General features: G+C 43.3%; 1 protein-coding gene across 1 annotated transcript in view; it reads left to right on the top strand.

The window, feature by feature from the left end:
- ttc27 (tetratricopeptide repeat domain 27) overlaps nt 1–15,617 on the top strand; it is a 205,266-nt gene that overhangs the window by 185,197 nt on the left and 4,452 nt on the right. Inside the window, exons 17-18 of the mRNA XM_080740212.1 lie at nt 9,614–9,811; nt 11,668–11,779. Coding sequence (XP_080596338.1) covers nt 9,614–9,811; nt 11,668–11,779 — 310 coding nt within the window. The remainder of the gene's footprint in view (nt 1–9,613; nt 9,812–11,667; nt 11,780–15,617) is intronic.

The following is a 15,617-nucleotide window of genomic DNA, read 5'->3' as shown; positions in this document are numbered from 1 at the left end:
TTTTTCCCAAATTCAAGCTATTTATTAGCGTTTCTTCACTCTACAGCTCTACAGCCTGTTGTCAGGGTTACGGTCCGTTCCTCCAGGCCATGGGATCTGTAGCCCCGGGCCCACACACACACACCTCTCTCACAGTTAGGAATGTTGCAGTCTCTCTCTCTCTCTCTCTCTCTCTCTCTCTCTCTCTCTCTCCATGCATGGGTCATGCAACGGGTGATATGTGTCTCATCTTCCAACAGGTATGGAAAAATTATGTGGAGCAAGCATATACATCTATTCACCTAATTTTGCTGTTAAATAATTTGTATCCATCATAAATATACACTCCTCCATGGGCTGCTCCTTACATTATGATGCTCCCACATATTCTCACGCACGCACCATGCAGTTACAGTTACCTGTACTTTCCCCATAACCCACACTCTGCACATATTTTGCAGCACATATCTTCGAACGGGTAAGGTCTAGTGAGGCTGATTTGAGAAATTTGAGGTGGCATTTCTTCCTCTGCCTAGTGGGAACGTGCACGCCCAATTTCACCAAGATTGCACGCTGTGTTCATGATTTGAGGCATTTTGTTAAAAACGGAGCAATCCTGCAAACTTTGGAAGCCAATTGTAGCCAATCAGGATGGAATATTGAAAATCGGACATATCCGTGTCGATCACATGACTGTAGTACTGTCTACCGATTTGCGTGATTTTTGGACAAAATCTGTAGGAGTAGTGTACAGAAATGTGTTTTGCAAACATCGGCCTCATGGTGGCGCTAGAACAGGGCCATTTGAAAAATGTGGGGCAGAGGTTCTGAATTGGCATCCAGGGAGTGTGTGTGCTCATTTTGGCAGCGACCGGGCCAACGGCGCCGGAGATTAGCTGGTAACAAACTCGGAGGACGGACGCACGGACAGACGCACGGACAGGGGCGTAAACATACTCTCCCCCTGCCTTCGGCTGGTGGAGACAACAAACCCTATGACGAAAACACAACAACGATGACAGTACACGGATCGTGTCTATAAATCATCTTGTAATCTCTTGTAATGATGATTAGTCAAAAGAAAAACATAAACAGGTCATCTCAAGGTGAGAGGACAGTGATTTAAACACCTTACATAAGTGCCCTCTTTCTGCCCTTTAGGGTAGACTTTATTAGGTCTTCAATTCTTTTCGGGCCAAGGACCCCTTAGCTGAGAGAGAGAGATGAAGCAGGGACCCCCACTACACACACCTTAGTTATGTTGTGACATAATATGTCACAATATATATATTCTTCTGGTGTTTGTCGGGTGGTTAAAACATGGTTTGTGTACCATAGCATCGTACATAATGCTAAAGTCTGTCGTCAAAATACATTTAATACGTACTGTACCGTTTTCAGGGACTGTTAACGTTTGTTTTGATTTGATTTATTTGGCATTCAGTCAATACAACTACACACCAAATAGTTTAAGTACATGGTCAAAATGATGAAATGGAAACCCTGGTAACGCGTTAAGCTTGCAAAGCCCTGCTTATTTCCAATAGTGTCCATAATGTAGAAATGTTATCCTCATTGCCTATACAGTACTTCTACAGTATTTGCATCCCAGAGAGATTATGTGAAGGCACAAATTCCTCTCTAAACTCTAAATCTATAAGTGATAAAAGTATATATATATTTTACAATGACAGCGTACAACACCAGTGAAATGGAGGATAGCCAACAGTTGTTACACAGCTGTTGTGGCGGCCTGCTACAGTAAAGTGTCTGATAGGGGTGCTAGTTGGACGGCGAAGGGGTTTGGAACTGGTCCAACATTCTGTAGCCGGGTTTGGAGCGGGTCCAGACTAGAGCTCACTGCTGCTGGTAGCGTTGTGAGCAGGGATGTCACACCAAATTCTGGGCCCTGGGTACAAGGATTCACTGCTGGCCCCCCAAGAATGTTCTTGAATGACCTGCTATTTTCAAAAATAGCAGATCTACAAGCTGTAGATCTTGTAGATAAAAAGTTTTTTTGAAAAACCTATGTTTCTATGTCAGTGGTGCTCAAACTTTTTCATGTGAAGGACCCCCAAATTTATATGTATTTGGCCACGGACCCCCATCTCAAAGTATTTCGTTCCAGGGACCCCCCCAGAATCAAAATTTGAGTTACAAAAGTTCGCTTAAAAAATACATATTTAAAGATTTTGCACACATTTTCACAACTTTTCAAAAATAGCAGATCTACAAACTCGCAGCGCGGCACTCGGCACCGCGCTGTGAGCTTATATATCTGCTATTTTTCAATGGCTAAAGTATAAAATAATTCCTGGCCTCTCCAGCTAGGGCCCTAGTAACTCAGTCCCACTTTCCCCCCCCCTTGTGACGCCCCTGGTTGTGAGGAGACCGTCTCTCTCCGCTCCGTTTACACGTCCACGCTCCTTTAGAGATGTCACATCTGTTCGCTCACAGCTTCTCTTCATCTGCACAGAGACACACACACAGACATGCACGCACACACACATACTGTACATACGCAGCATGTACACAGACAATGCAAAAACAGAATCCTTACATTTGGTTTGCCAATACTACCTGCTGCTTGGTACTTAGCCCGTTAATTACAACAGTGATTCCCAAACAGTGAATTGGAACCCATTTGTGAGTCGCTGACATTTTTATGGGTCTCTTTAGTTTTAGCTTCCTACAGTTTGTTAGGGGCTAAGCCTGAAAGGCGACGCCCCTATTGAAACTCTGATTTTTTTATATATATATTTTAATTATAAGCCGTTTAACAAATAATTTCTGTATTATCTCTACGGTAAAGTCTGGGCAATGCAGTAGAGGGCTACGTCAAGGGTCAGTGACACAAATCCCACGACCACTGGCCAAAGGGTGGCGCTGTAGCGTTCAATTGAATGCAAAACTTTGAACAGGTATAACTTTTGGGTCTCGAGCTAGAAAGTTTGGGAACCACTGAATTATAGCACTGGAGGATGACTATAGCGTTGCTGAAGTTAGGGCCCTCTGTGCTGCCTGCAGAGAATGAAACCACCTCTGGTTTGAGTAAACCTGACCATATGATCATCAGACAGCAACACATGGCTTTTAAGATTCTCTTGTCGTAATTGCCGAGCAGTGACACTTTGGGGAGATGGCCTTTGGAGTCTGGCGTGTCATTCAAACGGCTTTGTGGCCGCTAAAGACATAATACTATTACATACTTAAAAATCTTCCAAATTCCACCTTGTTTCGTTGCCATACTATAATTGCGTTTCAACAAATGCCAAATAACACCCCACCACTTAAAGCGGTGACGTCGTACGGTAGCAGCCACGAGCAAGCGCCCACCGTGAGCGGGGAGTCGGGTTTCCGTGACTTGGCTCCCAACCTTCCCATGGAAGAATCAAAGGGGGGAAATAATGTAGAAAGAAACCCTATATCCCAGCAGACACCTGGGGCTCCCGCTGCTCGCTGACAGACCCACCGCTAGTCAGGGCCACCGCTTCAAAGCAACCTGAGCTGCTTTCTGGGAAATAACAGCTCGCCCCCGCCACCACTGCCACCACCACCAGTGTTGCCGGCTTTTGCGAGAGAAATAAGCAACCGTGTCTACAGTATATGAGAACAAGCCCAAAGGTTGCGGCTATTATAGGCTACTAAACCTATATGACATATATATTGGCTAATGGCTAAACATTTTAACAACACAAATCTGGTACGGGGGTTCATGGCCCAAAATACTTTTAGATGGAGTGGGTTTGTGAACAAATACATTTATTTATTTATTTATTTGGGGGTCCTTCACATAACATTTTTTGAGGTTAAACAATATTAAGTGCAAAAACTTGCAACAAACACGCAACTACCAATAATTTACAAGCAACTACAGGAAAAACAAGCCCAAAGTCGCTTATAATAAGCAGACACTGCCCACCGCCCCATCCCACCGTCCATCTCAGAGGCAAATATTGTACTTTTCTCTAGGGATGGACATCGGTATCGGCCAATATCAGAAATCGGCAGGTATCATATCAAACCAGCCAAATCGGTGACCGGCAGGTCACTGACATAAATATGCCAAAATCGGCCAATTGTATCTATGGCACTGCACAGCATGATGCTCGGTCCTGTGACTAAGTAAACATTAGCAAGTAGCAGCCAGTCTACTTAGAGGCAGCCTACAGAATACAGATGGTGCCGATTACCTTTGCAATGTAAGGATATATTCCATAATCCTGTGTCAATGTCGTCTCCAAAAAGAAGGGGGGGAAAAAGCATGCGTCACCTGCTTTCCTCCTGCTTAGTCCAGACGGTCATATTAGACTGGATATTGTCTGTGATTTTGGATATTGTACTATTGTGATTGATTTGGCATTAGTGTTCTTCTAGCTTATTGGTACTCAAATTGAAGTATGTCTTGTAGGCCTACTTGGCCTGAAACAAAAGGGTATTGGAGCAACCCTATTTTCTAGTTCTTAGCTAAAGAAATCGGTATCGGAAAAATCGGTTTTGGCAAGTCAGACCTTCATAAAACCGGTGGATCGGTATCGGCCAAGAATTTTGCAATCGGTCCATCTCTACTTTTCTCCTTTACAATTATTTAAAAACGTACTTACTTACTACTGTAGTTACTTTCTAGATTTTGATTATTATTACAAAACATACAGTACTTACTGTATATACTTTGGTTTTATGAAAATAGCAGATCTACAAGCTCACAACGCATGTGTGAGCTTGTAGATCAGCTATTTTCAAAAGATTTGTATACTTATACCCTTTTAGACATATGATAACTATGATAACTTAAAGTACTTTTGGTAATTTAAGTATACTTCGATTGCGGGACTTTTACTTGTAACAGAACATTTCTACATTGCAGTATTGATACTTTTATAGCTATAAATATCTTGGGACCACCATTGATAGCGGGTTGACCTTTAATGACAACACACAGGCCATCTTTTCAAGGTGTCAGCAGCGGACCTACCTCCTACGGAGGCTGAGATATATGGATGTTGCCCCCCCCATCCTTCGCAGCTTTTACATCTGCCATATAGAGAGCCTCCTTACCTTCTCCTTCCTGGCTTGGTACGGGGCTCTCTCAGAGGCCAACAAGGCTAAGCTGCGGAGGGTAACCTCAGTGGGGTCTAAGCTCTGTGGGATGCAGTGCTCTGCCCTCCAGCATCTATACGACCAGAGGACAGTGAAGACAGCAGCAAAGATCGCGAGAGATCCAACTCATAATCTCAGCACCTGCTTTAAGATCCTGCCCTCGGGTAGGAGATATGATGCCTCAACATTCAAGAAGGCAAAGGCCAGTGCCAGTTTTATCCCCTCTGCCATTAGGCTCCTCAACAAACACAAACCCCCAAACACCTGATTCACCTCAACTGGACTAGCATACGCACACGGCACACACATACACACACAGGTTCATACACATAAGTGTTCCACAGTGGGGATGGAGGACTTTGCTTTCTTTTAAATACCTCTTAAATACCTTTTAAAATTCTGAATCATTTTATACTCTTTTACAGAACTGAAGTACTTTGCTGGGTGTTTTATTGTATTGTATATTTATGTATTGTGTTTTTTATATGCATTGACCCAAGCAAAACAAATTTCCCTTGTGGATAATAAAGACATCTAATCTAATCTTTTACTTTGGTAAACAAATGTGAGTATTTTTTCCACCACTGCGTACAGTATACAGACACACTGTAGCCTCAATACAGTGTTTTGATTGATTGATTGAAGACTTTATTAGAAGTTTGCATAGGAAAAGGTACAGTTTCATGACGGTACAGTTCACTGGTACAAGGTCTACTAAAAGGGGATCCTAGAAAAGACTAAGCTTATTTCCACAGGAAACCATTAAAGTATCTCATATAACATTGAATGACAGACGAATAGAACACAGTACTATGCGGTAGATATGTAAAGAAAAGAAAATGAAAGGACCAAAAAAAAAAAAAAAACAGTAAGTCTAAACAAACAGTAAGTATAAACTGCTTCTCTCCGCTCCATAAACGTATAAACGTAAGCACCCGCTCCACATGTGCGCTCTCTCTCTCTCTCTCTCTCTCTCTCTCTCTCTCTCTCTCTCTCTCTCTCCCTCCCTCCCCCCTCCTTTTAGAAACATTGGTATTGCCTTCATAAATATCATTCCCGCACCTTCACAGCAACATCCTCAGTGTTCATTTACTAGTTCTTGGTCGTGTTAAAAAAAACAGAAAACCTGTAGCGGGTCAAGAGTTAAATCAACATGTTGGATTGTGACGGTGCAGTCTGGGCAGACAGGATGAGGCCCGATACGCCACGGCACTTCCTGGATTTATTAGGCTGCTGCATGTCCAAGTGAACCTCAGAGATGTCTCCCTCTGATAGCACCGCCCCTCCCCCTCTCCTATTCACTGACTCCTGGAATATAGCAGAGCTTCTCAACCTGTGGGTCGGGACCCCCAAGGAGGGTCCCCAAATGATTTTGGGGGGGTCACCAGATGTTTAGCTAAATTTTAACATTCAGGGCTCCCACGGTCATGAAATTCCTGGAAATATTTTGAAATTAGAAAAAAAAAACTCTTGGAATTGATCAAGGGTCCTGGAAGGTCCTGGAAGAAATAGCTATGCATTGTCTTTGGTTATTGATTTTGTTAATACCTCTGAAATGACTAATTAAACATTGGCCAAATTGTCAAGTATTAGAGGCAGAAATTGTGAAAATAGCAGATCTAGAGAGAATCAAGAGTTGAGGAATTTTGTATAACACGGTTCTATTGTGAAAATAGCAGATCTACATGCTCTCAACGCCTCGCGTTAGTGCTCGTCAGGGTGCCGGGTCCCCAGTTAAAACATGATTATTTCGGGGGTCACGGCCTGAACCACTGGCAAACACTACCTGTCTTTGGGCATTGCGCGAATGCGCGTAGGAGTAAGCGACTTGTTATTGAGCTGAATTGTTGTCATATAGTCCTGGAAATCGGGTTAAATATTCTGAAAAAGTTTTGGAAATTAATTGGTAAAAATGTGTGGGAACCCTGAACATTGTTTTCTCACTCAACAGTAAACAGACCAACATACTGTAGAAGTGTATAGTGTATCTGTACATTTCTAAAGTGACAATTTAAGGACTTTAATGACCTTTTTAGGACCTCTGGTTAAACAATGGTCAAATTGTCAAATATTAGAGGTAGAAATATGTGAAAATAGCAGATCTAACGCGAGGCGTTGTGAGCTTGTAGATCGGCTATTTTCACAATGTAATAGATCAAGTCAAACTAAATGTAATGCCAACTCCTACAATTATAAGTGCTTGTGCAGGGTGGGGGGGTCCCCCAGTTAAAATATGATTATTTTGGGGCTCACGGCCTGAAAGGTTGAGAAGCACTGCAATAGAGCAGGCAGCAGCAGACTGTAATTGAGAATTTGTTTTTGTAGAGTATCGAATATCAAAAGCACTGGCATTCATTGAAGTGTATAACAAGGTGTGTTGGTGTATGTATGTGTGAAAGCGTGCAGTCTGCATTATCCACAGCTACACTTTTTCAAAAGTAATTTTCTTTTTTCATCAGATAAGACTTTGTTCTCCATTCCATTAGAGAATATTTGATCCTTAGTATATGTAAACAAGAAAAGAGTTGGGGGGGTGGGGGGGTGTTGGAATTTATGTCTTGTTATTGTTTAATGCTGCGGGCTGTTTACACAAGCTGTTTTAATTGCAAGACGATACTTGTGATTATGAATACATCTGTCTTTCTCTGTTTGGGTTATTTTTGTATTTTATTTTCCCTTACGGCACAGACGCCACACACACACACATGCCTGACAGTCTTTTTTTTCTTTTCTCGATCCTGCCTGTGTGCCGAACATGTTTTGAAATTCGAGAGAGAGAGAGAGAGAGAGAGAGAGAGAGAGAGAGAGAGAGAGAGAGAGAGAGAGAGAGAGAGAGAGAGAGAGAGAGAGAGAGAGAGAGAGAGAGAGAGAGAGAGAGAGAGAGAGAGAGAGAGAGAGAGAGAGAGAGAGCACATGGCACTCATCCAACGGAGTGCAAAGATATGAAATTGAATGCATGCAGAAGACTGTCTGGTGTGAAACATCCCCTCTCAGATGGCACTCTTAAAAAGTCCCAGGGAATGTGTGCCACTGTCAGTGTTGCCATGTCTGCTTGTTAGAAATGACTTTTGGGGCTTATTTTTCTGTAAAGTTGCATGTAAATATTTGTAGTTGCAGGTGTGCATGCTACCCGTATTCCCTTCTTTTGGGCTTGTTTTCATAGACCTGGTGGCTTGTTTCTCTCGCAAAATCTGGCAACACTGGCCACAGTCAAACACACAAGTATGAGACTTGTGGTGGCGGGAGGGTAGAGGTGTAACGCAGTATGGTGTGCTTTGGTTTCACAGACTGTCTATACGTGCTAATCATTCCTTATGAGTGTCACTGTGTGGAACGTGTTTGGGCTTTGTTTCATGTCCTGTGGCTTGAGGTGGTGGACTACTGCAGTGTTTCCCAAACAATGGGCCACAAAATTATGGTTTAGTGATGAGTCATCACTTTTCACTTTTTTTGTGTGTTTTTGGGGGCCATTTCTCGCCCAAGGAATGTTTTTTGTGCAAAACAAATGCTTGCAATGGATTCAGCATCATGACAAACCCCTAGTTAGCATATCCTACTTAAAGCAGATTATTTTCTGGGTATTTTCCTCCTGTATAGAAAGTCGATGGGAGCCCAACTTGATATGGATAATTCTTATGGGTAAACTTCAAAATAAAGTTTGGTACCCGAGGCTAAAATCCATCGTTAGGTCCTAATGAAGCCTCAAAAAAAGTTTGACACTTTTATCCGCTTCGTTATGATAATGTCAAAAACCAGGGTTAAGCCAACACACTAATCAGGCTAGAGAAGTTAAGGAACCACTGGACTACTGGAAAGTCTCTGAGGAGCTTTAGTAAAAATACCTTCAGGATGATAAACTTAACACTGTCTGCGTTGTTAGCGTGCTATGGGGGGATATAATGTAGAAACATGCGACGGACGTAGCAAATGCATGACATCATTACATGGTATGCACATGGGTTTCCTTTACATTCCAATGCCATTCTCACATCTCTGTGTATTCCTTCTTGCTAGGGGTGTAACGATACATTTTAATAGCGATTCGATACATACTGTATCACGATAAATGGTTGACGATACGATACATGGACGATATTGGCTCATTCATGGCGATACGATTCGATTCAGTGATTTAAAATCGATATAGTAACTATTTAGCAAAGAAATTAAATCTGTGTGAAAGGTGTGGATAGTGCAGGTTTTTAAGGGAAACATGTATTATTATGGATATACTAAATAAACAGTGATTATCTGCCAATTACATGGACATTGTATATTGACAAACCTGCACCTTGAGATGAACCCAGAGATTACACACATTTATCGATAGACCAGTGTAGCTTCACGGAAAGGAAACGTAATTAAACCCCTCCTTTTAATTTTTTCTTCTTAAAAATGCTAAATACAATGCACTAGTAGGTAGTATCGATACGATTCGATTGTAGCTGTTTTCATTTCGATATACTTCGATTTTTTAAGTTAAAAACGATATTTCGATGCAGTTACTATATCGTTACACCCCTACTTCTTGCAGATCCTGGAGATCCTGGTGCGGGCGGTGGTGGAGAACCTGGTGGATAAGCGCGGCGAGCAGACGGCGTCGCTCCGGCCCAAACTCCTGGAGCTCCTGGGCCGCGTCACCTCCCGCCACAGCTCCGACGCCCACATATGGCGGCTGTACGCGCAGCTATGCGGCGACGGCCACAGCAACAACCCGGAGGACAATGAAAAGGTCACTACCCAACCACATCCCAGCATCCCTATGCCTTTCTCTTGTGCAAGGCCATAATGCAGGGTGTCTTTAACAAGGGGGTCCAGGACCCCTAGGGGGTCCTCAGAGTTAATACAGGGGGGCAGCCAAATCTTTGTGTGATAGAAACCTTTTTTCTCCTTTTTTATTTTAACCACTGGAACCCTATAGCATCCATATTCTGAGAACTTTAGCAGATCTACAAGCTCACAACGCCTCGCGCATGCGAGGTGTTGTGAGCTTGTAGATCGGCTATTTTCGGCAAAGAGGTTTGGTGTAGAGGGGAAAAAGAGCAGACTTAAGTACATAGTGATAGGTCAGGTTTATTAAGTATTGACGGTACAAGTGGTTAAATATCTGGAAACACAAATTTAGATGAACCCAAAATACATTGATGATTGTGCGGTCAAACGACGAAACTAAACTATATGGTATCTATTGTGGGGGGTCCCTGCTTCATCTCTCTCTCTCGACTAAGGGGTCCTTGGCCTGAAAACGTTAGAAGACCCCTGCCATAATGCATCACTCGTGGCACGGAAGAGTAATACGTATAATGGACCCATCGCACTGTTAATAAGCTATTTATAGGCTCATTAATAACTTATAGGTGATTGTAACGAATGTGCGGCAGATTAATTTAACGCCACTCCGCATGCCCTGTGTGATGATTGATGGCTTGCATGCCTTACCGCCATCAGCAGTGGGTTGTCGAGGAAGCTGTTCTTTCATTATGGCCCCAGACGCACCGTAAGTGCAACCTTATGGCCCATGGCAGCACCATGATTTGTCATTTCACCTCCCCTCTCCTCGGGACGGCACCCCCGCTCTCTGGCTAGTCATGCTGCAGTGGCCATGCTTTTTCTGCTATGTTCATTAGTGCTATTCATGTAGGGGATTAACCTCTTTGGTTCATTGCTTCTGCGAAATAATATTAAAGACGTTGGCTTGTATGATGGATTTCAAGACTCACATGGATTATATAGACTAGACTAGAGTATATACAGCAGGGGTCGGCGACCTTTTTGACATGAAGTGCCATGCCAACATACCAACATTACCATGCCATGTGCCATGCCAACATACCAACATTACATTTATCAACCTCATCAAATATTTAAAAAAAATATATATATATATATATATATATATATATATATATATATATATATATAAATCCAATATATTCAGATTTTCCAAAATACCTTTTTTCCCCTTCTTCATCTGAAATATTTTCTTTCACCACAGGACAACCCAACCAACCCAGACTCCCTCCCCAGTCAGAGTTCAGAGTTTGAATGAATGTAGAATTATGTGCAGGAGGTAATTTGCATACAAATACAAAGGGGACTTAAATCTTATTGACTACATTTAAAAAAATATATTTTCTTTTAAAAGAGAAATCATCTCTCACACGTATGCCAATGCGCCAGTCATCACCCTCCACTGTGCCAATGTTGCCCCTCCCCCCCCCCTTTTGTAAGGTTGCCTACCCCTGACATATACAGTATACAGTATACGTATATATATATATATATATAGAGAGAGAGAGATAGAGAGAGAGAGTTGTGTGTGTGTTTCTGTATGCTTTCTTTTATTTACTAATTGAGTCACATTATTAGCTTATTTGTCTTCTACCAATAATCGTGTGTGTGTGTGTGTGTGTGTGTGTGTGTGTGTGTGTGTGTGTGTGTGTGTGTGTGTGTGTGTGTGTGTGTGTGTGTGTGTGTGTGTGTGTGTGTGTGTGTGTGTGTGTGTGTGTGTGTGTGTGTGTGTGTGTGTGTGTGTGTTTGCGTGCGTGCGTGCGTGCGTGCGTGCGTGCGTGTCATTGCATGTTTCAGGCACTGCAGTTCCTGTCAAAGGCTCATCGTTGTGAAGTCCAAGTCGGTGGCTGGGAGAAAGACACCGCCACCTTCAAGGAAGTTATAAAGAGAGCTGTCGATATGGGAAATGGTGAGAGCTTCATCCTACTCGCGAGCGCACACAAAGTACTCTGAGAAATGGGTACTGCATAGTCTCGCGTAGCCAGACAACTATTCCACAATCTCTGAATGCTACATAGAGTCTGGAACAGCAGCTCCCGAACGGCGAGTAATGGAAACGGGCATTACCGTTCAAGAAAATATATTTTAAAATGTCATTTCTGCTAAGCAGCAAGCTAAACATGCTTATATGATTTTTATTTATATAATGATAAAATGTGTGCGATGTGAGACGGAAACGGAAGTGACGAGGAGGCTTCACTTCCGCTTTAACCGGTACTCATCGTTCTTCTTTCGATGCACCAGACTGTATGACGGGAGCATTTCCAAATCTGGCCACGCGAGACTAGGTACTGCATAACCGGAGAGCAGGGACGTACTGGGCCCCTGATTCAGCCCGGGAAAAAGAGTTGGACAGGCCCTCATTGCGCGCGGCCAACGGCCACACACCAGATTTTTTTGCCTTCCGGACGCCCCAAATAGCCCCCAAATACTAACCGATGAGTGATTTTAGGTCTCATAGTTTTTGTGGTATAAAGAGAGTCTAATGATGTTGTATGTAGACCATCAAGGCAACTAGGATGTCATGTTGACACATGCCTCCTAACTTTGTATAAGGATTACCATTGCACTGTATCAAAACAAGGGCTGCCCAGCCCCCAAAATGGAACGAAAGGCGGTTACCGTAATTACCAGCGGCTGTTTTTTTTTATGGCCGGCCTGAACCGGCCAGGAATGGAGCGGCCATTCGGGAGTTGTCCCGCTTTTCCCAATGGCCAGCACGTCCCTGCCGGAGAGGCATGCGTTCCCCTCGGGCATCGCCCTACTTATGTGAATTATATGTCCCTCCATCCCTCCATTTTCTTTTTAGTCATCAGAGATCCACAGGGAACCCATACTGTTCTTATAGTTTTCTAATAGTTATGAATGTTTGTATTCACTCAGATTTGTTTTAATACTATTTTTTTGTATTCAGAGGCTTTAGCCATTCTCTCAGAACTCTCTCAACTCTTCACAAACACGCACACACAACACTCAAACATGACCTCTCCACTAACACCGCTGTTAGCGTTATTTCTCAGCGTGCCACGACACACGTGATGCATTGCGTTGTGTTTGGGTCTTTCGGCAATGCAAAGGCACTCCATCAGGCTTAATGTCACGTCTCCCCTAGGCCTGGGGAAACCAGTGATGGATGGACACGGGAAAGAAACAAACAAAAAACAACCCCAAAAAAGGCAAACAAGCTGCTCACCCCTCTCTGTCTGTCTGTGCGTCCAGCTAGGGCTGTCACAATTATTACATAATCGTCTAATCGCAATTATTTGACATAATCGCAAATATTTGACATAATCGCAAATATTTGACATAATCGCAAATATTTTGTCATAATCGAGAATGTTGAAAAAATGTTCATACATTTACAAACATTTTCAGAAATATTGGAAATAGCAGATCTACAAGCTCACAACGCGTCGCGATGCGACGCGTTGTGAGCTTGTAGATCGGCTATTTCCACTATCAATGTTATTTTTTAAGTAGAAAGTTGTCAAATATGTCAGTAATTTAGGTTATGTGTCACATCTGCCATGTGCAACTTCAAAGCCTAAAAGCCGAACAGAAATGTAATTATCAATGACAAAAACACAATTAAATTGTTAATCGCAATTATTTGAGTGACAATTAATCGTGATGTAAAACGTTATATCGTGACAGCCCTACGTCCAGCCATCATTCTCTAACCATAACTATTACCTTTCTCTGAGGGTGGAGAAGGGGGGGGGGGGGGGGGGGGGGGGTGGATAAAGAATGGAGGAATGAGACAAGAGAGAGATGAGGCTGAGGTGGGGACAGAGGTAGACGTGAGGCAGATGCAGCATTGTGTCCTATAGCCTGACTTGAGTAAAGTTGTTCCCCAGGTTTCTTTCCAACAGGAGACGGCGCTGAATTAAACATTAGAGAGGACGTCGGAAGGGGCCAACATGTAAGGAATAGCAATGTGACAGAGAGCAATGAGACGGCTTTACACTGTCACTATGTCTTTCCTTACATCCCTCCCTCTGTCTCTCTCTCCTCCCTGTCTCGTTCTCTCTCTCTCTCTCTCTCTCTCTCCCTCTCTCTCTCTCTCTCTCTCCCTCCCTCTCTGTGTCTGGTGTGATCAGGGGTGTCGCACCAAATTCTGGGTCCTGGGTACAAGGATTCACTGCGGGCCCCCCATGAATGTTCTTCATAGGGGGAGGGGGTTTGAGCCATTTAGACTGGGAACGCATTATTACGCGTTATTTTGTGCTTCATCTATTGAAAAATAGCAGCTCTACAAGCTCACAGCGCGGCACAGAGTGCCACGCTGCAAGCTTGTAGTTCTGCTATTTTTGAAAAATGTGAACATTTGTGAAAGTCTTTGAATATTTCAAATCCTTCTAAGGCTTTTTGAAAAACCTATGTTTCCCATCTCAAAATATGTAGTTCCAGGGACCCCCAGAAGCAAAATTTTAGTTATAAATGTTTGCTTTAAAAATACATATATTCAAAGATTTGCACACATTTTCACGATAAAAAAAAAACAGATCTACAAGCTTGCAGCGCGGCTGTGAGCTTGTATATCTGCTCAATAGCGAAATAATTAAGTTCCCCTCCACCTTGCTTGGGCCCTAGTAACTCAGTCCCACTTTTCCCCCCTTGTGACTCCTCTGGATGTGATGCTCATCTTTACCCCGGTCACACAAGTTGCAGATACACACACCTTGTTCTTTGTCACACTATGATCTCATCCTCTGCACAAAGCTGCATATCGCTCAGTCTTCCTGTCTCGCTAATACGCACCCACACAGACGCACACAGTGTGTTATGAATCCCAATGTGTCCTGTTCCACTTAGTCGTGCGCAGCCAGAATATCGGAGATCTCCGCCTCCCGATACGTCTATTGAAATCTAAATTCAGGAATGGCTTTGGAAGGCGGAGAAAACCAGCGCTAACTAAACCAATCTTGATACCATCATAATATGAACAGCTATACAGTGGATCCGAGATGCTATATATAAAAAAAAGTTTAATGTCACCAGACATTATCGGTACGCGGAGATCTCTGATCCGTTCCACTGGGTCTCTGGTTCTGTAGGAGAGTAGCTGCTAGTGGCTCACCAAGACAAATAGCTGAACCCCACCCTCCACCCTCCCTAGGCTCCCAACTCCCCTGAGGCCAGCACAAAGCCCCCACCGGGCCAGGATTCTGCCTCTGCGTGGACGGGTGACAAGACATCAATGAAAGGAAAGTCTACAAAAAAACAGGACCGATAAACCAGAACAGGGAGAGAAGAGAGGGAACCACGTTCATAAATCACAGCAGTTTGACCTTTCCAGCCACAGCGAAGGCAGAAGAAAAAAATGCTTGCCGCGTTGCCGCGACAAGAAGTAGGAGAGAGAGAGAGGGAGAGAAGAGGGGAAATGGGCTCCGTGCTTTGGTTTTTGTTTTGTTTCGTTTTTTCCTTCCCTGCGTGCGAGAGGAAGATAAAAGGTGGCTCGGTAAACAGCGAGACAGAGGAAGAGCCGTGCTTTGCGGGGAAATGGCATATCAATATTCTGTCATCAGACCAGCCAGTATCACTCAGCAACAATCAATCATTTGTTTTCGGAGCCCTCCTTTTAAACCACGGGATGGAGCCTTCTGTGTAGAGAGTCTTATCATGTGCAGAACTCAGCGGAATTTACTCAGCGGAATTTATTCCCAATACAACTCAAACTTTATACATTTGACCTTAAACAAAAAACGGGAAGCCGCTCATTCTTTAAACGCCCAACAATTGAGTAA

The sequence above is a fragment of the Nannobrachium achirus genome (assembly GCF_963921795.1).
Source record: "Nannobrachium achirus genome assembly, chromosome: 13".
In the NCBI taxonomy this organism is placed as follows: Eukaryota; Metazoa; Chordata; class Actinopteri; order Myctophiformes; family Myctophidae; genus Nannobrachium; species Nannobrachium achirus.
The sequence above is the reverse complement of the archived record's forward strand: the minus strand, read 5'-3'. Positions and strand labels throughout refer to the sequence as shown.